Raw genomic sequence first — 22,190 nt, forward strand, 5'->3', positions numbered from 1 at the left:
CCATGCAGTTTCAGATGGAAAGTGGGTGGATTGAAGTCAACAAGGGATAGCTGAGAGTGCTTAAGAAATGGTTTAGTGAAGGGCTAGTGAGGCAGGGAAGTACTTGTGGCACACAGAATAATAATGCTGTGCACCAGCATACTGAATCTGCAGTGCAATCTGAAAGGCTCTTCCCGATCTGCCCTGAGACAGAGCAGTAGCTCGGGTATTTTTGTGTGTGCCTGCATGCAAGACCCACCATTTAAAAGTAATAAGATGAATAATAACAATTGAACTTAGAAAATAATACTTGGAGCTAGTTTTTCAAAGCAGCTGGGTGTCACCATTGTAACTCAGATCAGAAAAACAATTTAAAAAAATAGGCATACTTCCTTGCTTCTCTCTCCTCTTCTTCATCCACAGAGGAATTAGGTGACCTGGGCTTCACAGGGCAAGAAGGCTCTGAGCAGCTCGCTCTGAGTGTCCTACTTCCAGAGGCAGGTGAACAAGTGAAGAGTGAATTCACACTTTAGAAAGCAGCGAAGACCATCTTGCCATGAAACCATTCACAGATGAAGATGTAGAAATCTACATCCAGAGCAAGGTAAGGCTTTATCTGTCCAGATTTTCTGTCTCCCACACTAGGTGTTGATTCTGAAGGGTGCCAAACTTGACAGTTAGTTGCTCGCCTGCTGTCTTCATTTCTGAGACAAGATTGGATGAAGTTTCATGAGAACTGTATTTCTAATGAGATTTCTAGGTTTCTGTTGCAGAATGTTATCAGAGATCTCAGCTGGTAGCCTAATTTTTCAAGGTGCTTGTCCTCTTCTTCTTCAGATGTCCTGAATTTTTGCTCCCTATCTGAAATTCCAGATGTGACACTAGCTATAATTGCCAGCATTTAATCTAAGGAAAGGTCTTTGCCTCTCTCCCTGTCCAGTGGTCTTGGCTTGACAGAAACAAGACCAAAACCACACCAGGGGCTGCCTCTAAGAAAGATGCATGTAGGAACTAGGGACACACAGGTGTTGTAGAATTCACTCGTTGGTCTGTCACCTCAGCTAAGGATACTTCTCTGTATACCATGATTAAAATAGCGTGTCTCAGCGCATGCAGGCTAGAACCACATTTTCTATTTCATGAAACATTCGCGCTTTTTTTCCCATTATGAAATGAAGTAACAGAATAAAATCATCGATGAAACAGTACTGTTTAATAAAAATAATTCTAAATGAGCCATGATGTTATTTAAAGCTGACATGTTTCATGATGGTACTTAACTAGATCCTATTTTATATACTGCTTTCCCCAACAAAATGCAAGACACCAAAGTGAAAAGTAATTTAAAAATGGAAAAATGTAAGGCCTCCTTTTCTGTAAAGGATGAAATACTCTAGTACCATGAAGGGGCTGGTAAGAAATGTTTGTTTTCTCTATGGAAATGTTTTGGTGACAAGTAGGTGTATTTCTGTGAGAACTTTCATTTTCAGCCATGCAGTGTTGTGCACTCAGCATAGGTAATTCTGGATGGATAAGTAATAACAAATATGTTCATGAACATCTTTAGCTGAATCTCCTTCTCAATTTGGTAAATGTATAGGGATCTTTGAGAAATATTTAAATGCCCTTTACTAACCTGGTTCCTTCATGTTCCTCCTGTTGAATCTCCTTGTTTGGATTTTGACTATCCCCTTATGCTCCATTCGTTTTTAGTCATATGTGAAGGTTCAGGTTCATCTTGTATTTTTCTGAGTTGTCCATCCTTTGCCTCAGTCCTTTCAAGACTCAGACCTTCCATTGAAATAATTTTCAATAAATAATCATGCTACTACTGCTTGGATGGAGGAACTATCCATCAAGTCACACAAACACCTAGTCTCCAATGGGACCAGATTTGGAAAGCTACTTTTTCACCATCCAGGAGTAGACTGTCATCTGTACTTCAGATATGAAGGCAGTATGGATACTTTCAACATATAATGTAGGCATCTAAATGCTGCCACATACACCTGCAACCTGACTAATGCACAGAGTATCTGTAATTCCTGAATTCTTGTCAGCTCTTGGAATCAAATATATCCTGGCTCTGAGAATGGCTAGTATATGCAAGGGAATAACTGGGTATTCTGCATCAAATGGAAAAAGAATGAGACTGTAACTGGTTGATAGCAAATTTATCCATGTAATTGAACTCTTTCCCTTCCATCCAATGGTATTGACATGGAAATATCAATTAATGCTCAGCAGTCTTGAGTATTGGCCCTTCGATGTTCACCAACTGGTGTTTACCAGCTGTCTCATGGTAAGTTGGTTGTAACACACAGGGAATTATAAGTTTTATTCACAGTGCAGCACAGGCACAAGTGTTTAAAGATGTTTGAAGTTGATTGTCTGTTTCCTACTGGAGACAAAGACTGCAGTTACCTGTAATATGAAGCGTCTTTCTTGGAACTGACAGGTGGAACGGCGACGTTACCTGGTTTCCAAAGCAGTGGAGGAGGTGCAGAAAATCATCCAGCAACTGACCGCAGAAATCAGCTGTAAGGCCACACGATTCCAGGCTATCTCCAACTCTGGCATTCACAATGAGAATATTAAGGTATGAACAACAGCTCTAATGTACTCTCTGGCAGATCTTAGGCAATCACTAAATGATTTCTCAATTGTGTAAGTGTTGGTATGGATAGGTACCACACCCGAAACCCGCAGACGATGCATTGACACTTTGCTGCGGAAGTTCTAGTTACTGACTGGGTCATAGGGACTTACTCATGGACGTCTTACAACTAGAGGCGCGTCAGGAAGGCTGGGTAAATCAGGCAGAGCCTCTTTTTACAGCTGCTGCTTTTACAAAGAGGATCTATTGCCAAAGCTGTCAATCTGCAAGCAGAAGCCAAAGAGGGATGGAAAGAAAAACTTGTACAGCAGTAACATAAGAAGAAAAAAATGCTCATGCCTTCATGAGCTATGACTCATATCTTTCACAGGTGGAAAACCTGTCAACTCACTAAAAAAAGAGGAAAAAAAAAATCAGAAATCCTTCTTCTGCTATGAACATTAGAAAGCTTCTTCAGAAAAGTATGTTTTTTCTTGGTCATGGATTGGAACTTCTGTTTTTCTGGGAAGAAATACACTTACTAGTGGGAGAAATTAAATGCCTCCCCATTTTAGACCATCAAATACCAAAATAATAATGTCCTGTCCCAGCTGTGACAGGAGAAGACTGGTTGTTTCCTGTGACTACTTAACACAAGAATAACTAGCGCAAGGATATAAGAAACAATCATAGCAATGGCAACTTTGGATGAAAATGATATTTTTCATCTGAACTAGTTTACATACTCTAGCTATGTCAATCCTTATACTAAAATGCAGCCAGTTACAGATCAAAACTCAACAAGAATGTAAAAGCGTGAGCAACTTTTGCAGCTGTCTAGGGTTGAAAGGGAAGAGCTCTGTGTAACAAGCTGCCGGAAGGGTATGGATGTGGAGGCAGAATATAATCATCCAGTCTGAAATGTGATTATTGTCTGGGAAGAAACACATTCAGATTTATATCTTTTCTGGAATTTTGTGTATCCTGGGGCATTGTGGTCTTGCCAACAGGAATGACCACAGTGATGTAAAACAGTGCCACAACCTGGTCCACGTGTTCCTTAGTGCCTCAGTCTGCCATCCACCTCTCATACTGAAACAAACCTGCTTGGCTAATGAGGGCTGACATGGCCAGCGTCAGGGTAAAATTGCTCTTCCGGAAAACAAAGCAGAACGAAACCAAGGCAATGTATTCTGAGCAGTAATTTGGTTTACAACAGGCCGATCTGAACAACTTCTGCTGAAAAGGAATCCCAAAAATGTATGTTCTTAAAAAATGGCAGATTCATTATTCATACTTAACTGATCCCAGTGCTATAAACCTGTGGAAGTCACACTAGGAGGGCCTGGCTAACTTTGTCCTGTAGGTATGGGTTAATGAGAAAATTTTTGGCTTGGGCTGTTCTGCTTCCAAAAAATAGAATCTTTAACATCATTGCTGATATAACTCAACCTAGAGAAGACTTATGTCAAGGGAAAGCCAATCTATTAACTATTCTGTGTTTAATTTTGCAACATCTTTTTTCTGTCAATTAAATTTACAGTGACTCTTCGGAACTTTCAGCTTCAAGTTAAAATGAATTAACTTAACATGGTGAGGGGTCTAGATTTGTTAAGAAGCTACAAACTTCCTTCTAAATATGCAGGGCTGGGTGGGGAATATGTAAGAAAAGTCTTTAGATAGTCAATGATTTTCTGTAATCCAGGGGACAGAAAGTCAAAATCTTTAATAAAAAACTTGAAATAAAATTCAGATGGACGAGATGGAATATTTTATTTTTAAAACTTTTAAGTGTTTGTTTTAGTTGTGGCCCACCGTTTTTGCAGCTGCCAACTGTGCAGGGCTGGTGCAAAAGCTGCTTCAGTAAGGTAGAATGAGCAGGTCAGCGTCCAGAGTAATTACTAGAACAGCTCTGCCCAACGGCGTTGCCAAGTGTTTAACTCGGTAGTCATGGCGAGGTGGGGGGGCAGGGTGGGGGGGAGATTTTCCTTTAACAAATAGGCTTGAAGGAAGCTTGCAGCTTTGCTCTGTGAACGAATGACCTGGCACATGCTTTCTCTCTGTTCTGTGTACTTCTTGTTTTCCTTTCTGCTTCTCTCAGGATCAGCCAGCTTTACTGGCCAAGTGGTCAGCTATGCTTCGGGGGAAGCGCCCATTCCACCCATCCATCCAGGTACAAAGCCTTCCTGCCACCTGTGCCTGCCGGTCCATGTGTCCACTTCCTCCTCGCCCACCCTCTTCTCCAGAGAACTTCACCCACCTAACTGATCCTCCCATGACTATTCAATCCTCTCCACAAGAGACTTCCTTTTTTTGCTCAAAGCAAAATATTTTATTTCTAACTTAATGCTTCTGCCTCCCTTAGATATCCTGGCCCGGATCACAAGAATGAGACTGTATTTAATTTGCCCAGCATACTGCAGGCAGGTTTTTAATACAGCAGAATTTGCCATAAGTTACACACCCCAGAATTTGAGGCTCTTGTTCACGCCTGTGACTTGCTGGGGCCTATGGTCTGCGTATGGCACGTTAGACCACCATGTGACAGAGCGTAGGTGTGGGACTGGGATTTGTTTAGGCCAAGAGGAGAGCAGCTGCCCAGCTTTACAGTGCCATCCCCAGCCTTGTGATTTCTGGTGTTTCCTGGTAAGCACCAGGTGGAGGAGCCTTGTGACTTGTATTTGAAGGCACTCACATAACACCTGCAGCTCTTCCCTTTGCAGTCTGTTGGGTGCCAGTGCATACAAGTCGGCATTTTGGTGTGGGAAGGAATGATTGTTCATCTGCAAGTGTGGCCAAGGCAGTGAGATGAGCAGTAACTGCATGACAGCCACAGTATTTTTTCTTACGGAGCCTAGCTTCGTTCCTGAGCTGCTCACAGGATTTCTCAGCCCCACCAAACCTGACTTTTGCAGGTCGGCTTGATCTGCAATGTCATTCTTCCAGCATCCTCCTGCCTTTAGGTGGTTTATAATTGACAAAAGAAGGGCTTTCTGGTGTTTGCTTTGCCATTTCTGTGCTGCTTGCTGGCCATCTTTTGTATTTCAAATCTCTTGCCAGCGAGCAGAGAAGACCAGCTGCTCTCTATGGGAGAGGGAGCCGGGAGGTGAGCATGACAACATGGCAGTGCCTGCTCCATGGTCTCTGAGCAAGACAGACCTAGGGGGAGGGCAACTGGGGTTCAGCCGAGAGTCTGGATTGTCAGGCAAATCTGTGCTGATAAGGCAGGTCTGAGCTCAAGCCAGGAGCACTCATCAGGGTCAGGATCAGGCCCGATGACAGTAGCCAGGGTCAGATGCAGTCTATTGATTGCCAGGCAAGTCCATAGTGGCCAGGCAGGTCTGAGGTCAGGCTGGGAAGGCAGCCTGCACACAGGACAAGAAGATCCAAGCATGAGTTTAACTGTCACTATAAGAGGACCAAAACTCTTACGACATAGCCCGGGACTGAAATGTGGGTCCTGAGCCCACGGCAGAAGGTGTGGGTAGAAGCCACTGAAAGGCTGCTTAGGGCCATCAAAGCCTGTTAGTGCCCTCAGGACCCTGGCACTTCTGCAGTAATATTTTAAATCAGCTGAGCTACCAGGAAGGCCATCAGAATGTTTTGGATTGTTACCGGAGAGTGACAAGGGTGTTTCATTCACCTCCAGGTAACTACCTTGCAGAAACAGCTGTCACTTCACATCCTGCTTGTGCAGCAGCTTCACCTTATTAATGCCAATGTAAGTTAGGCTTGGCAGCAAGTGGAGTTGAAAAGCTTCTGAGTCAACACGATAAAAGTCTGAAGGATTTAGAATATCCTCTCTGAATACCTGGAGCCACTATTGCTGAATACTTCCAAACTAGTGTTTGGACATGTCTGGCAATGCCCTAGGCCAGTAGGAGGTTTTGTGGTATCTCTGTCACCTTATTAACTCTTTGCAAATACTGGTTCAGCATGGGTTTTATTGGAAAATGGTCATTCACAAAGTGCGGGCATTTATTGTCTTGCAAACAAGCCTGCTTGTGGGTTTGTTATCCATCAGCTACTGTTTCCAACCTCACGCTGTTTCTGGCTTCTGCTCAGCAGGAGATACAGTTTCATACAGTATGGCTGTCCAAGACCTGGATTTATTTCTGGGAGTGCCACTGCCTTTGTAGGCCCAGACATGTCACTTGCCTCACATCTCTGTTTCTTAAAGGACAGTCATGCAGAGTGAAACACTTCTGAAATGAATGGGCCATAGCCTTATTTTACTAATGTCGATAGTGGACTTTGAAAGAGATCAGAAAAGCGCACTTTTTGCCCTACTGTTTTGTACTACTGTTGAGCTCTAGGCTGACCTCTAATAACTATTCTGAGGTAATAACTTGCATTATTTTGTTTCCTTTTGCTGGATCTCAAAACATGCTCTCTGATGCTTTCCTGCTCCTTGGAAGTGCTAGTTATTATATCTCATGCAATTGCAGACTAGAAATAACAAGGAATGGGGGAAAACATGGCAGATGTGGTGGGAAATGAGTCAGTGCGCTCTTGTCTTCTATGGGCCATGGCTGTCACATCAGACTCCTAGAACAATTTTCTTTTAGTCTGTGTACCTCCAAAGTAATCCTCATACAGTCATGGTAGACGTCCTGGCTGTATTCAATCACACCCGTCATAACATGGCTTTTCCCTCTCTCCAAAGCCCACAGTTTTGCCTGTCACTTCCTTAACCCTCTTTTCCTTACTTCAGGCTCATGGATCTGCACTTGTCTCCTCGCTCAATCTCTCTGCACTCTCCTAGGTCTTAGCACCCAGCCAATTCCTCATCACAGTCCCTCTGCGTGGCCTGACTGGGTACAGGGAATGCCAGGTACGGCACTGGCGTTATTACACTGTGCATGGAGCCAAGCTCCTCTCCTCCGTGCGGGACCCTGAGGAACTGCATCAATGGCTAGAGGTGGAGCAGTTCTCAAAAAGCCTGCAGCAGTGGCATGAAACGGATGTGAACGTCGAAGGTGATCTGGTTCCAGCCAAAGTCCTTATCATCTTCCGGGAGCTGGTGGAGAAGTCGATTATCTCCTGTAACCTCTCCAGTGAGTTTAGTGGGGACAGGTACAAGGGGAAATGGCTGTCTTCTGCAGCTGATAGAGGGAAACCATCGCACACACAAAGTGTTTGTTTGGTTCACATGTTCAGAAGCTGAAAAGCAACAAACCCCTTCAAAATCAAGGAGAGGTTTAGCCCATTGCAGTGATGCATGTACACCTGCATTGAAGATAGAATTAAGTAGTTTTTGAGCTCTTCATACCCAAGAAGTTTCTCCTTTCTTAGAAATTTGGGTAAGGTCTCCAGCAACGTCACCCTCACTGTTCAACCAAGATGCAACCCGGGTTTTCAGAACATTTAGGAATTTGTTTGGGAAAAATGTTTTTCTACTACAGCACCTGCAATACATCTAGACTATCAAGGAAGATAGTATAGGAAAACTGGATACAGCGAAGGTGCATAAATCTGAGGAGAAAGTGCTTGAAGATGTGCATAGGGCAGATGATAACACTTTGGGGAAGCCTTAGCTGCCCATAGCTTTACAGCATGGAGTGGGGGGAACTAAGGAGAGGAACTTCTACTTAAGCAAATACAGGACAAGTGCTCTTTTCCCCAGTGTCCAGGCTACTCCAGTCCTGTTCAGCAGAACTGGACTCAGGAAGGTAGCTTTCAGCAGTGGTGCTGATCTCTCTGTGAGCAATCCAAAGTGCCTGTTTATTGCCTGTGCCTGTTTATACTGGAAGTGCTGATCACTGACATAACACAATCAGTGGTGCATGTAACATGCCTTCATAGCTGCGACATTTGTAGCAAGATGCTGCTTGAACAGTGATCCTCATGCTTAATTCTTAGCATCCTAAAGGCATGTTATAGACTTCAGCTAAGGAACACTTGGCTTGGTCCAAGCTAAATAGTCTATGTCCGTCTTTTCATATTAACATACTGTGACATGATCAAATCCGAACTGTGGTACCTCTTATCATAGCATGTTTCCAGGATGACTTTACTCATCAGCAGCCTAATATGGGTCTTCTGTATTCCAGAGAAATAGGAGCCATTTCCACTCATCTGATTGCATTCTGAATTTTGGTCACAGGAGAAAACATGTTAAAGTCAAGCTCAGCTAGATCATTGCATTCTTCCAGGAAATATTTATTATCATAGAAATGGAAAGGTTGATGGGAATGAAATTTCACCATTGAGGCTCACAGAAAGGACTAGATGGAATGGGCCTGCATCGGAGAGTTTGCTTATGTGAAAGTCATTGTGTTGAAGTGGAAACCTGTCATTATGTCTAGCAGCAGTACATCAAGTTGTTGAGCCAGGAGGGGTACTTCCAAGGGACCCAGGACATGATGTTTGGGCTGATGATCCTGATGCCTTTTTTTTTTTTTGTAAGGCCAGCTGTGAGGAGACTGACACAGAGGAGATGAGCAAAGATAAAGTCAGGAGGAGCAATGACCATTTTTGTTCATTTCTGTGAAGAATGAACTTCCTTAATTCCACAGTACAACTAAAGTTACGGAAAAATTTCCCTGATTTCATTGCTTCCCAATTTTTTTAATTCTTTAAGCACCAGCAAAACCAGAGTTTTTGAGGTGTCTCACTTTTCATTGGTGGATAAGTAGGTAGCACAATTGTGATGCTTTTGGAAATGCTGTGAATGTATTTACATGCTGACACAGCAGTTGCTTTAATGCTTTTCAGCTGCTAGGGATCCCTGCTGAGGGCTTGGGAGCAGTACAATTTCTGTTTTGGTGCCAGGCTTGGCTCAGCAGGGAAATAACATGCAGATTTTACTGAGGGTTATAAAGTTCTGGTTGGAATGGACTCCGCAATTTGCAAGGTAATTCACCCCTGTGCTTCCTGGAGGAAATGCTGAATCACCGTTGGGAGTAGGCAGGTATTTTCTCTGTGACGGTAGAAGATGTTCATCACTGTCCCTTCAAGTCTGTTGTGTGGGCTCCTTGGGGAATTGCTCCTTAGCCCATGCCAGTCAAAATGAGGGGGGTTAACACACTACTATTTAACCTGCTTATGGTAATCTGCTTTGTCTTTTACTTCAGTGCATTAGAGCATGATCGCAGAATTGGCTCAGCTGGCAAAGTTGAAGGGATAGTGATCCTACCAGAATGATAGGGAAAGCTGGGGCCAGGAACTTCTTCCATGATCAAAGCTGGACCAACAGGAAACATCCCACTAAGTCCATTAGTTGCAGACTTCATTCCTTTCTGCTGTCTGTTGCGCCTGGAGATAAGCCACTCTTCGTTCACTGAGGAAAATTCTTTCCTCCACTTCACCACGGAACTAACTCTTTTTGCAGTTAGTTCTGTTATTCTGTGCTCTGCATGACAGACCATAAATTCTGGCATTGTCTTCTGTGCAAGTACATCTCCAGAAACAAAACATACAGATACCCCAAAACATTCTGAATGACTGGCAAGGGCAAGTCATTTGGTCTGATCACGGTTTCTCTGAAGGAATAAGGAGATCTTTAGATACAAAGTGTTCGTCTGGTCCCCTCTAATCTGCAGTGATCTCCTTGTTGTACTGTACTGTTAGAAATGTTCGATTGCACCAGTTAGACAATCTGTATTTTTAAGAATCTGGTCCTAGGATTTAAGAGGACCCACAGAGGAAAACAAAAGCAAGGTACTTGAGTTAAAATTGAGAACATGGTTGTTCCTTCATCTTCGTCCTGTTCTCATTCCCCAGGGTAGATTAAGATGGTAAGTTGTTTCTTGTATTCTGCTTATGGCACTGAAGAGAAAGTGTTAAGGCAGAACAACAGAACTGCAAGGCCCTAGACAGCCTTTTGCTTGGCTTGTGGAAAAGGACCTTTTCCTCTTTATTATCTTCTTTTGCTGTTCCTTCACAGGTAAAGTGACGGTGCTGGAGAGCTTCAGCTCAGTGGTCCGGGTGGCTGTGGAGACATCAGAATCCCAGGTCGAGGTGGAGCTGGTCCCTGCCGTGGAGATTCCAACTTGCTGGCCCGAGAAAGCTCGGTGGCCTCGTTGCCTTAAGCGTTGGCCTTCCCAGGAAAAAGTGCAGTGCATCAAGGTGAATAGTGTAAAAAGCACTATTAACTCTGTGCTGGAATTTACCTCACAAGTGTCTGACAGTGGTTTCCCAAATGAAGGACTGCATGGTGATGGCAGGCAACAGCATGGTTGGAAGGTGTATTCTCTAGAGAAACAACATTTCAGAGTATTCTGTCAGATTTTATTGGGATATTTTTTCCCCCTTATGGTGGTGAATTCTATGGAAGAAAACCTGAGTTAACTGTTTGTTGTATGAGTTTCTCACACACAGTTCTGCCTGTGTAGCTCAGTGCTGATGTGCATCATTCTTGCCGTTCTACTCTGCCTCATTTAAGCCTTCCGCAAATGGGCTGTTATCCTGCAGTTTTCTCTCCGGCCTAATCCCATCTTTCCCTGCAACATTCATGGCTGGATTCTGGCACTCCAGCTCAGCCCTAGTTGCCATGTTCCCACATGGTCCCATTCTGCCTTCCAGTCCTTCTGCCCTCTCATGCATGACCTGCTGCTCCATGGCCAAGTGCCTGCAGAGCTGCACCTCCACTTTAGCAGCACTGCTGGTACTGTACATGGTGGCTCTAGAGTTGGGTCTCATGGGAATAACTGATGTCAGCACACAAGAAACAAAACAAATTGCATGTTTGTTCAACTAAGAATTAGGATGGGAGCATGACTCACGTTTGCTGCCCTTGCTAACCCTGTTTAGAATACAGTTTGAGAGATGTCACACATCCTTTTTGTAACATCTCTCTGCGTTGCTCAGAGAAGTTTGCCTCTGATCTGGTGTCACACTTCCCTTTTTTGTCCACAGTCACTTGGTTTCGACCTTTTGGCCCGCTCCAATTACCACTGGCAGCTGTGCTTCTCCCGTGCTGAGCATATACTCATGGAAGGACTTGATGAAGATGGTGGTTGTCGCATGAAGTGCTTCAGGGTCATGAGGCAGATGAAGGAAGATGTCTGGTGTGCTGGAAATAAGCCTGTCATCACAGCTTATCACCTTCAGGTAGGCATCACCATGATACCAAGATACTGTCTCAGTATCTATTGCAGTGGCATCCATCCAGTAATGTCAAAATATCATGGTGTAAATCACTGTAGTGTCTATGTAACTTCCAAGGTAACTGCCAAAACTGCAGTACCCTTTCATTGTTTTGCAGTGCCAAGAAGTACAGTAAATATACGTTCCAAACTTCAACAAGAAACTAAAGCCTGCAGGAACATCATGATTGCAGCAACATAAATAATGTTAGAGTTGGGGCCCCTATTCTGTTTTGACTTCACATAGGTAGTGTAATATTGTCTTCAATTCCACAGTTACTTCCTGCTTCTTGACTGTCCCAGCCATCCATATCCATCTATCTGTCTGGAGGAAAACTGTGCATTTGTCTTTGTGGATGTGCACCAAACAAAATTCTCTTAGGTAGGCATTATTTAATGAATGAGGTACAAACTACAGTCCTGGTGTTTTTTCACCTGATGTGGGAAAGGAAGAAAGAGGTAAAGAGGTGGTAAGATGTAAAGAGGTTCAAGATGGCTTGAAATGACATTTGTGAAAAAGAGACAGAAGGGTCTGCTATGAATGTGCTCCACATCTAACAGCTGCAGACACTGATGGACCACAGGCAGCACCATTTATCAGACAATAGAGCAATCCTGTTTTCTGGGCCTCCATCCTCCTGGACCTGCCAGGCAGAGGCTTTTCTTCTCCCACCTTGAAGTCTCAAGCCACCAGGCTTCCAAAGTATTTACTGATCTTTTGGTGTCCAAAATCAGATGCAATGACAAGAAAAGGTTGCAACCATCAAATGCTATTACAGCCATGGGACTAACCTAAGTCAAGACAGAGTCAAAAATGAGTTGACAAGGCTGGTTATAACTTAGTAGAATGCAAAACTTCTCAGTGCCTGTAAGAACAATCTGGTGGAAAAGCTGTCGTAGGTAGGAGGAAGTGGAAAACCATTTAACCATTCGTAATGATTTCTTTCTCTGGCTCAAGGAGAAGAGGTGCACAAAGTTTGTTGCATGGACTCTTGATCAAAATAAAAAGCTCTTTAGAAGCTCTTCAGTTCTTTACTGTAACTGTACTTCAGGCTTTTACCACAAGAGACGATTGGTTTGCCAGATGGAAGGAATGCTTCAACAATACTTATATTTCAAAAAAAAAAAAAAACCCAACCCAACAAAAAAAGAAGAAAGAGAAACAGTCAGTGGATAAACCAACAGTTGAGCAGAGGCTTAGTGTTGGGTTTCTTCACATTATCAGGTTTTCCTTGTCAGAGGTATCAGAAGCAATCCTTTCCCCAGAAACTGTGAAAGCTTTAGACGACTGAGTAAGTGCACTCATTATGCTTACCTCCATAGGAATGAAGTTCAAGATTGATAAGTCCGAAAAGACCTAGGTTTGAAAGCCAGCTCTATACCTCTAGCAGACAGCTGGCAGTTAGGCATGGTTCAGTAAATGCTGGGGATAGATCGCCCGTTTGGTGCCTGACAGGAAGAGCAGCGCTATTTTCCTTGCCTCCAGAAACTTCATTGAAACTGCTGCCCACAGATCTTGCTGAAGTAGTTTTAGTGTGACAAAAGGTAACTGCTCTGCAAGTCTCCAAGGAGTATCTCTCGCAGAGTTACAGTTTGAATTCCTCACTATGTCTTTTGTTCCCTGGCAACATTAAAAACCAAAAAAGTCTTTGTGGTTATTGTAGCTGTGAGCAAAAAATCATTCACATTTGAAAAGCTGTCTGAGAAGAAAATCGTCAGCAATACGACTATTGCAAGGCCTACTGGAGGAGAAAACCAAAACAGGCAATCCAGAAGAGGGTGGCTTCTTTGATGAAATTCTAGCTCTGAAGAAAGAGAAGAGTTGAAGACCGTAGTTCAGCCATGTCTCACAGTGTCTGTGGGCCTCTTTTTGGATTGCTGAATCTGCAAAATAAAATTGGGATTCAGAGGACAGTAAGGAATTTAGCAGAATTATTGAACTCAAGGTGGGTGACTTTGTACCTTAAAAGCTGATTTCAGGTTGACCAAGGCAGTCATTATGGCCTTTTTGGTACAGTAAGTGTAAGTACCTCAAGGAAATTCTTCTCGGTCATAGGAAAGTCTGAAAAATGCAACATAAGCAGCATAAAAATAATACTATAAGAGTAATAATCGTATGCATTTTGTTATTTTACATAAAATAAACTTGGGGGAATAGAACCTAGCACATGCTGTAAGTATCACATATCAGAAAAAAAAAACAGGCTGCCCTTGACCAGAAAGCATGTCCTGCACCTGCAATAGTTGCTTGGAATCTCAGTCTGTTCAGGATGCAGATCTGTGTGCATCTTCAGCACAAATACAGCTGAAGCTAATGAATAATTACGTTAATCTGATTATTCTTCTCCCCCTCCTTGCACCTACTGGCTTCTACACTTTTATAAGAGGCCATTTTTTACAGCCTAAAATGCCTGGCACTTCTACAGAGGCTCCTGCTGGAGGATGGCAAATAGGCTAAGATTATTTTAGCAAGACCATTTTCCTTGGGCTTCTGCTGCAGTCAATGGAGTGGGGCTCCTCTGAGGAGAGATCCTAACCAGCCATGTCAGAGTTGCTGTGCCTGATCTCCAGAGGAGGCTTTAGTTGTGATCCCTTCATTGCAGAAACGTTAACACCGGGAGATAGCGGTGTGAGTCTCTGATTTCCAAGGCTGTCAGCCACTTACCAGCACTAAAGTGCCTTAGTAAGCTTCATGAGCCCTCGACAGAACCTCTAACACCTCTTCTCTCCCATCTGCTTCTTGCAGACAGTGCTATTCTGGACCTGTGAAAAATACCCACGCACCAAGGATTGGCGCTGCTTCCCTGAAGCCTTTCTGAGGCTGGTACAGAAGCTGCACAAGTGTGTAAGCCAGCACTTCCTCAAGCATTACTTTGTCAAGAACACCAATCTGCTCAAATATGCCAACACCAGTGACCTGGACCTGGTGGCCAGCAAGCTCGCAGTCTTCTTGGAGAACCCTGTCTTCTGCCTGGACTAAGGCAGGAAAAGCTCTCCTCACCCCAACCCTGAGCTGATCCCCTGCCTCCTCTCCCCACCTGTGGCTGTTCTTCCTGTCCTTCCAGTAGATGTTGCAGCTGGCTTTGTAAGACAGTTGGCACATGCAGTGTGAAAGAGAAGTGTCAAGCTGGCAGCAGTGGGCGGTGAAAACTGATGGGAGCTATCGCTTGATGCCCAGCTGATCTAATTTGCTTTCAACAGTGACAGCCTGCCTGGAAGCTACAGCCAGTGAAACCCAACTTTCTGTGTCAGTCAGAGCAGGCAATTGCCTTGTTCTCTGTCTCTAGTCTTGTGGCACCTAAGCAGAAAGACGGTGCAAAGATGTTTCGCTCTGCTACCTACTGGCTGTGTAACCTAGCACATGTATTGTTGCTGCCTCCCCCTTTCTCACAAGGACAGTGGGTTTAATTCCCTCCTTGCCTCACAGGCCAGCTCTGCAGAAGAGCAGAGGAACATTTCTGAAGTGTACTGAAGCTAGAAGCTTTCTCGGAGGCACTTTGATGCCTCCATCTCCAATTAAATGGGATCCTGCTCCAGTCTGAAGATACCCATGCTGCTAGTGTTGAATAGCTCAAGGGAAGCAACAGGAGGAATGACGGTTTTTGCCTCCTTCTCATTTCTCTCTCCTCCACTTACATTTTTCTTCCAGTTGCTTCAAATACGTTTCCTTCATGTTTGCCTTTGCCAGTTGTGTTAGTGCCATACAACCAGGGGGCTTTGCCAGAGCAGTTTTCGCTCCCACCCCTGGCTCCATCCAGCAGGCTGGAAGACGAGCAGGTCTTTCCCTAGTTGTTAGCACCCACGTATTTTTGGGTAGTGTACAGAAGGAGAATATTTTTCAAAGGCTGTTAGCTCTAAAACCCCCAGTGCTTTTAATATTATGGATGTTTAAAAAGAAAATCAGTTTTAGTGTTTCAAAAGAACAGAGTTCTAGAATGAGTATTAATAATGTTGGTTTTAACGTTATTAAATCACTGAAACTAAACCAAAGTGGGCTTTTTTTTTTTTTTTTCTCTCTCTTACACCTGCGCATGAAAACAGATAAATATCTCCTTTGCCAAGGGAGGTGGCAGAGGTAGGATTTGCAGCCCAGACTCCAGGGAACTGCTGCAGTGGATGGCCTGCAAGATGGACCATCCGTGGCACAGCATCTCCCCCTTGTGTCAAATTGTGGTCTAACCATGCATCTTTAGCACAACCTTTGCTTTCTGGCTTGACTTTGCACTCGGGGGTACTTTCACAAGCCCATGGTGCCCGATGGGATTCATCCCAGAGTACTGAAGGAGCTTGTGGGTGTTACGGCAGGACCCCTCTTGATCGTCTACCAAAGATCTTGGGAGTCTGGGGAGGTCCCTGCTGACTGGAAGCTGGCCAGCGTTACTCCAATCTACAAAAAAGGGTGTGAGGGAAGAACCCAGGGAACTACAGACCTGTTAGTGTAACCTCAGTTCCTGGAAAAATTATGGAGACGATTGTACTGGGTGCTGTTGAAAGGCATTTAAGGAGCAGTGTGATCATCAGGCACAGTCAGCTTGGGTTCACAAAGGGAAAGTCCCATTTTGCTAATGTGATATCCTTCTATGATAAGGTCACCCATCCAGCGGATGAAGGGAAAGCGGTGGGTGTAAGTTTTTTCTGGATTGTAGTGAGGCTTTTGATACTGTGCCTCACAGCATCCTTCTGGACAAGTTGTCCAACTGTGGGATGAGCGGGTTCACAGTGCGCTGGGTGAAGAACTGGCTGAAGGACAGGGCTCAAAGGGTTGTAGTGAATGGGGCTACATCTGGGTGGTGACTGGTCACCAGCGGTGTTCCTCAGGGCTCAGTTCTAGGGCCAGTTCTGTTCGATATATTTATCAGTGATCTGGATGCAGGAGTTGAACCCACCATTAGCGAGTTTGCTGATGATACCAAACTGGGGGGTGCCGTTGGCTCTCTTGAGGCACAAGAGGCCTTGTAGAGGGATCTAAATAGGTTGGAGCATTGGACAATGGTTAATGGGATGAAATTTAACAAGTCCAAATGCCAGATCCTGCACCTAGGATGGAGTAACACGGGGCACAAGTGTATGCTGGGAGAGGAGCAGCTGGAGAGCAGCCTTGCAAAGAGGGACCTGGGGGTGCTGGTCGGCAGCAGGCTCCACAGGAGTCAGCAGCGTGCCCGGGCAGCCCAGAGGGCAAACTGCGACCTGGGGTGCCTCAAACACGGCAGAACCAGCCGGTCAGAAGAGGTGATGATCCCGCTGTGTTCAGCATTGGCGCAGCCTCACCGTGAGTGCTGTGTGCAGCTCTGTGCCCCACCATTTAAGAAGCTTGTGAAGGTCCTTAAATGCGTTCAGAGGAGGGCAATAAAGGTGGTGAAAGGGCTGGAAGGCCTGTCCTGTGAGGGGCAGCTGAGGACTTTGGGCTTATCTAGTTTGTGGAAAAAGGAGGCTGGGGGGTGATGTCATTGCTCTCTACAGCTTCCTGAGGAGGGGGTGTGGAAAGGGAGGTGCTGATCTCTTCTCTGTGGTACCCAGGATGCATGGGAATGGTTCAAAGCTGCACCAGGGGAGGTTTGAACTGGACATTAGGAAGCATTTCTTACTGAGAGGGTGGTCAAACACTGTAACAGGCTTCCTAGAGAGGTGGTCAATGCCCCTTCCTTGTCAGTGTTGAAGAGGCATTTGGACAATGCCCTTAATAACATGTTTTAACTTTTGGTCAGCCCTGAATTGGTCAGGCAGTTGGACTAGATGCCAACTGAAATAGTCTAGTCTAGTCTATTTGCTTCCTTATCCTTCATGCAAGTATAGGAGAAGGCTTTTTTCTACAGTCAATTCTTTAGCAGACAAGATGTGGGTCAGGCAGGATTCCAACCGTGTGGTCATTCTTGTACTGGTCTCCTGCATTAGATCCCACCATTTGCAGACCTAACCCTATCATGAAACCGGCGGCCTTTTTGCTCAGGACCTGGGAACACCCTCCAAGTCACCTTTCCACATGGGTAACTGCATTGGGTGGAACTGTTTTGAACAGGTAGCTTCTCTTGCTAAACCTTTGTTCTCCGAGTTTCTAAATGGGGCACAAGTGGCAGTTTCCTGATGACACCTTCCCATTAAAACTTCTGTAAAGACCAAAGAGATGCCAATCTGCTGAGCAGAGTCAGGCAGCTGTGACTATGAAGTAATATCTCCTGTTTCGTCTTGATTTTGTCTTGTGGTTGAAGGGCTGGCTTCTGAAGTTGGAGGAGGGCAAAAGCAGTTTGAAAGGACAGTGAAAAATGTTCAGGGCTCTTAATCCCAAATTTGGTATTTTACTGCTCTGATGTGTGATCCATTTGGGATTTAGTTGTGGCTGTTGAAGAATTTATCTCTCTTTGTAGCCGGGGGAGAAAGTGTTTCAGTGGTGATATCTTAACTGAGATACAGCTGCATATCAGAGTCCTCAGTTGCTGTGGTTCACAGCCTGCTATGAAGTGAAATCATGGGCATGCACCGTGTGCTGCGGAGCCACAAGGTGGAAGGTACTGCCAGGGCGTCAGCCTCTCACAGCCAGGAATGACTCAGCAAAGCCAGTAAGTAGACACAGAATGATGGATCCCCGCTTTGAGCCAAGTCTGATAAATTTTTTTCTCTTTTTTCTTGTTGATACACAGGCACATGCATCAGCTAGCATATGCTGCCACAGGAAATATCATAACCATGTAAAACCAAAGATCTGCTGGAAGGTACGTTGCTGCTGACCACAAAGGCACAGGAACCATCCCCAGCTTTTTCTCCAGAACAGCATGATGCAGCTGGCCATTAGCAAAGGATGAGGGAAAAGGCTTTGAAAGAAGAACTAATATGTTAATCGAAGTAATTGAATACAAGAAATAATTCCATCTCAGACACAGTTTTGAGGTATACGACATACTATCTTATATCATCTAGTGCAGGTCTGGTTGCGGGGCGGGGGGGGGGTTGTGAGGCTGGTTTTGTGGTGGTGGGAGAGTTGTGCAGGAGGTCTCTGATAAAAAATTTTGCCAAATGTACTAGTTGCATTTCTTGTTACAGTAAACTTTCTCCAACTAGTTTTTCGCTTATACATCCAGCCTGATTTCAAAATCATGCCCTTATCCCAATGTTTTCTTCCAAAAAAGGATATCATATCATGTTTTGGCTACATAATAAGTTTTATGTTTCATATTTTAAATTTTTATTTACAAAAAAAAATGATCATCTTGATAAATACAGACTTTCTTTAAGTATGTTAAATTCAATCAAGAGCTCTATATTTGCTCAGAGCCTCTGGAAAGAACGTGATGACCATTCTGTCTCTTTAATTGCTTTCATGAGTATTTGCTGACTCCCAAAGGCACTATTAGGGAAAGAAGGAGAATTCTTGACTTCCATAATTTCTTTATGCTTGGCCATGACTTTTTGTTTACCTCTCAGTTTTGTTTTCTCTCCTTAACTGAATTACTCTCTTCAGAACAGGAAGGGACACACAGTGGCCGAAAGGGAACTGTCTTGCATGCATGTGAAGCACAGCACTCAAAACCAGCAGGCATTCCCAAACCATTCACATAAGCAAGAGTGGGAGAAATTAAAATGCATATTTGTGATGAGGCATGGGGCACAATGAGTGTTTACACAAATCCTCTATTCAGGAGATATGAAACAGCCGCTCTGAGAGAATTTTGGCTGACTCACAGCTGAGCTCTTGGCCACTGTGGCCTTTGCACAGGGTGATGGCACTCGGTTTGTTTCAAGGTACTTGAAAGATGGCTTGTTCAAGGTAGCTTGTTGCTGCTGGCTTGTCAGAAGTCTGTGTGATCCTCACTGTCATGCCATGTGCTGGAGCCTTAATGGGGACAAGGGATGCTAACATAGTTCATGGTGGGTGCTCAGGGCCTCCTTACAGCTACAGGACATTCTTACGCCTTACCACAGACACTGTTGCTCCATCCATCGGAAACTTCAATTTGAAATGTGTTGCTTTGTCACCTTACAAAACTCGTAATGTTTTAGTCCTTTTACATTGTTTGCCTTTAAGTCACTAGAGGGCAATGTCTCTCAAAAACGCACACCGATCCAGGATCTCACTTGCTTTTTGCTTTTAAAATCAGCATCCTGTTAGTTATCATTGAATTGAGACAAATGAACTCGATAAATTTAATGCTAAATTTTGTTGCCAAAAAGAAGAGAAGGAAAGAGAGCATGAGAGAGCTTTCTAATAAATAGCAAACTTGGGTAAAAAGTCTCTAAACTCTGGGAACCACTCCAAGAGCCAGAATATGGATTTACTGCTTTCTGCAGCAAAAGATGGGCTTGCAGTAGTTCCCAACAGGCTTGGTTTGGGGAGAGCACTGACAAGCAAAGTACAGGCACGGTTCTGGGAAGGAGGGAACTTGCAGGAATAGCCATGATCCTGCTCCATCAGAGCATGTGTCCAGCCCTCTCTCTATGGGGCTGGGCCACAGGCCTGCTGAGAAGGCAATGTGAGCATAACTCCCATGTGTGGCTACCTCCCAGGCACCTCTGTCTGCTTCTTTTTCTCCTTCTGCTCCCCCCCACCCTGCCCAAGAGAGATTTTCTCCAAACAGGTTTTCTGATGCCACCCGTTTGGCTTTGTTGGGAATGGTCATTTCTGAATGCACGTTGTCTCTCCTTTATGTCACAGGACCCAGGTGTACACAGAGGCCATCGCAGACCATCTACCCACACACACACACTTATGCTCCGTCTTTAGTTTGGAATGATGCCCAGCAATGAAGTTAGAGTACCTTGCAAACTATGTTCCCAGTGGTAGCAGCTCAGCCCCTCTGAGCAAAACTAGGACTTGGACAGTGATAGATAAGATAATAGGCTAATTCTACCTTTATACTAAATATTTTTCTCCCTACCAATGCTAGGATTGCTGGGTTTGAGGATAAACATCTTTTTTATAATTATTTTCACTCCCCAGGGCTCTCATCTGAGGCCCTTGCAATATCACATGAGACAGTGACACAGCACCAATGTCCAAAGCATGGTAAGAGATCCTGCTCACCCTATCAGGCCAACCTTTGCTATCACCATAGGGGGTGTGTGGTGCCCTTGACCTCTCTGAGGTCTGACTTCTCTGGCTGAAGGACGATACACACTCTCAAAGAAAATTAAATAGGTCCAGGTAGCAAATGTATTTTAGCCTGTTCTGACCCAAGCTGTTGCAGCACAAAGAAATGGAAGATGCTTTTCTCATGACACAGGTATTTGTTAGTTCTGCTGCAAGCAACACCTTTGTTCTAAAAGAGAGGACAGGACAAGCCTGGCTTTGAAAGCATCTCCTAAATGGATGATGAGGAATGCACAGATGCTACCAGAGACCAGGCCTGTGGAGAGTGCAGAATGTATTTTGCACAGGAAGGATTCTCTAATTTACCCTTACCATCCTCACAAATAGATATTACAAGGAAATGCATCAAGGAAAGAATTAATCAGATTGAAAGGCTTTGTAGTAATTAGAAAAAAGAAGGGCATCTTCTCAGGCTCCCCTGGGTGGTGGTAATTACCAGCTCCACAACTGAGGCTTATGCAACTTTAAGATTCTGGATTAAAAAGCTAAATATCTTCTTGTCATTGAGCCTCCTTCAGCCTGGCAGAGCACCATTTTACATTCAGGGTGGTCCAGGGCCTGATCCCAAGCCATAGACCACTTGCATCTGGCCCATCGCTTTTTTGCTGTTGCCTCGGAGGAGATGGGTACCATTTGTCATCCAGCAACCCAAACAGCCAAACACCTTCTGCCACAACTGCAGGCAGCCTTAGGCCCATCTGCTTCTGCACTGCATCCCAGCAGCAAAGGCCAGGTCATAGCCCCTTCTGGTGCTGATATTGTCACTGACACAGCTGGGGGACCTGAGGGGGAAGGTTGCATGCACTGTAATGCAGGGGGGCTAGGTAATCCTTTCCAGGGAAGGAGTTTTATTAATTCAAGAGAGGTTATGAAATCTCATTCCAAGCTAGTAATGAACCAAAAAGAAAAACACAGCTCAGGAAGATTAAAAAAATCCCTCGCAAAAACAATCTTTAAGGAAATTAACATCAAGCAGTGAATTCCTGTGATCCCCTTTTAAAAGTGTAAAGACGCAAGGCTGCGAGGGATCTCATCAGCCACCAAATCCATCCACTGCTCTTTCTGGTCCTTTCCCCTAAATGAGCAGAGAGCTGTTTCTAAGGTAGTTAGCTACTTTGTCTGTGGCTCCTTGGGCAGGCAGACTCTTTTGGACCCACACAGATCATTAGGAGCTTTCTTTGAACTTTCAGCCTAAATAGCAACAGCCAGCGTTGTCTGGTTTTGTACCAGTACAGATTCAAGAGGCTGTTCTCCGTCCATAGGGTTTGCTGTCCATGCAACCAACACAAGGATAATCATAAGCTCCCTTGGCTTTAGCTGAGCATGACTAGATATGCCAAACTCTTTGGTCTCTTTTTCTCTGGTAAAACATCTGTTCCAGTCCGCCTCTGCATCTTTTCCAAGTGTAATTCATCTCAGCATGGATAACCAGGGTGGTTTGCAGCAT

General features: G+C 44.5%; 1 protein-coding gene across 2 annotated transcripts; it reads left to right on the top strand.

Annotated features, from left to right (window-relative positions):
- Positions 1 to 535: 535 nt before the first annotated feature.
- Positions 536 to 14,644, top strand: MAB21L3 (mab-21 like 3). Of its 2 annotated transcripts, XM_086464460.1 has the most exons (7): positions 536 to 583; positions 2,438 to 2,578; positions 4,677 to 4,748; positions 7,341 to 7,632; positions 10,464 to 10,645; positions 11,435 to 11,629; positions 14,411 to 14,644. In XM_086464460.1, exons 1-7 carry the CDS (start codon positions 536 to 538, stop codon positions 14,642 to 14,644), a joined length of 1,164 nt encoding a protein of 387 aa, XP_086320586.1. The 2 variants fall into 2 exon arrangements, with proteins under 2 accessions (XP_086320586.1, XP_009947415.1); XM_009949113.2 differs by lacking the exon at positions 4,677 to 4,748.
- Positions 14,645 to 22,190: the final 7,546 nt, after the last annotated feature.

The sequence above is a fragment of the Leptosomus discolor genome, chromosome 1 (assembly GCF_034619465.1).
Source record: "Leptosomus discolor isolate bLepDis1 chromosome 1, bLepDis1.hap2, whole genome shotgun sequence".
NCBI classification, from domain to species: Eukaryota; Metazoa; Chordata; class Aves; order Leptosomiformes; family Leptosomidae; genus Leptosomus; species Leptosomus discolor.

Coding starts and splice junctions, on each gene's coding strand:
- MAB21L3 (XM_086464460.1), top strand. CDS start 536: ATGAAACCATTCACAGATGAAGATGTAGAAATCTACATCCAGAGCAAG. Junction 584..2,437: donor AAATCTACATCCAGAGCAAG/GTAAGGCTTTAT, acceptor TGGAACTGACAG/GTGGAACGGCGACGTTACCT. Junction 4,749..7,340: donor CATTCCACCCATCCATCCAG/GTACAAAGCCTT, acceptor GCACTCTCCTAG/GTCTTAGCACCCAGCCAATT.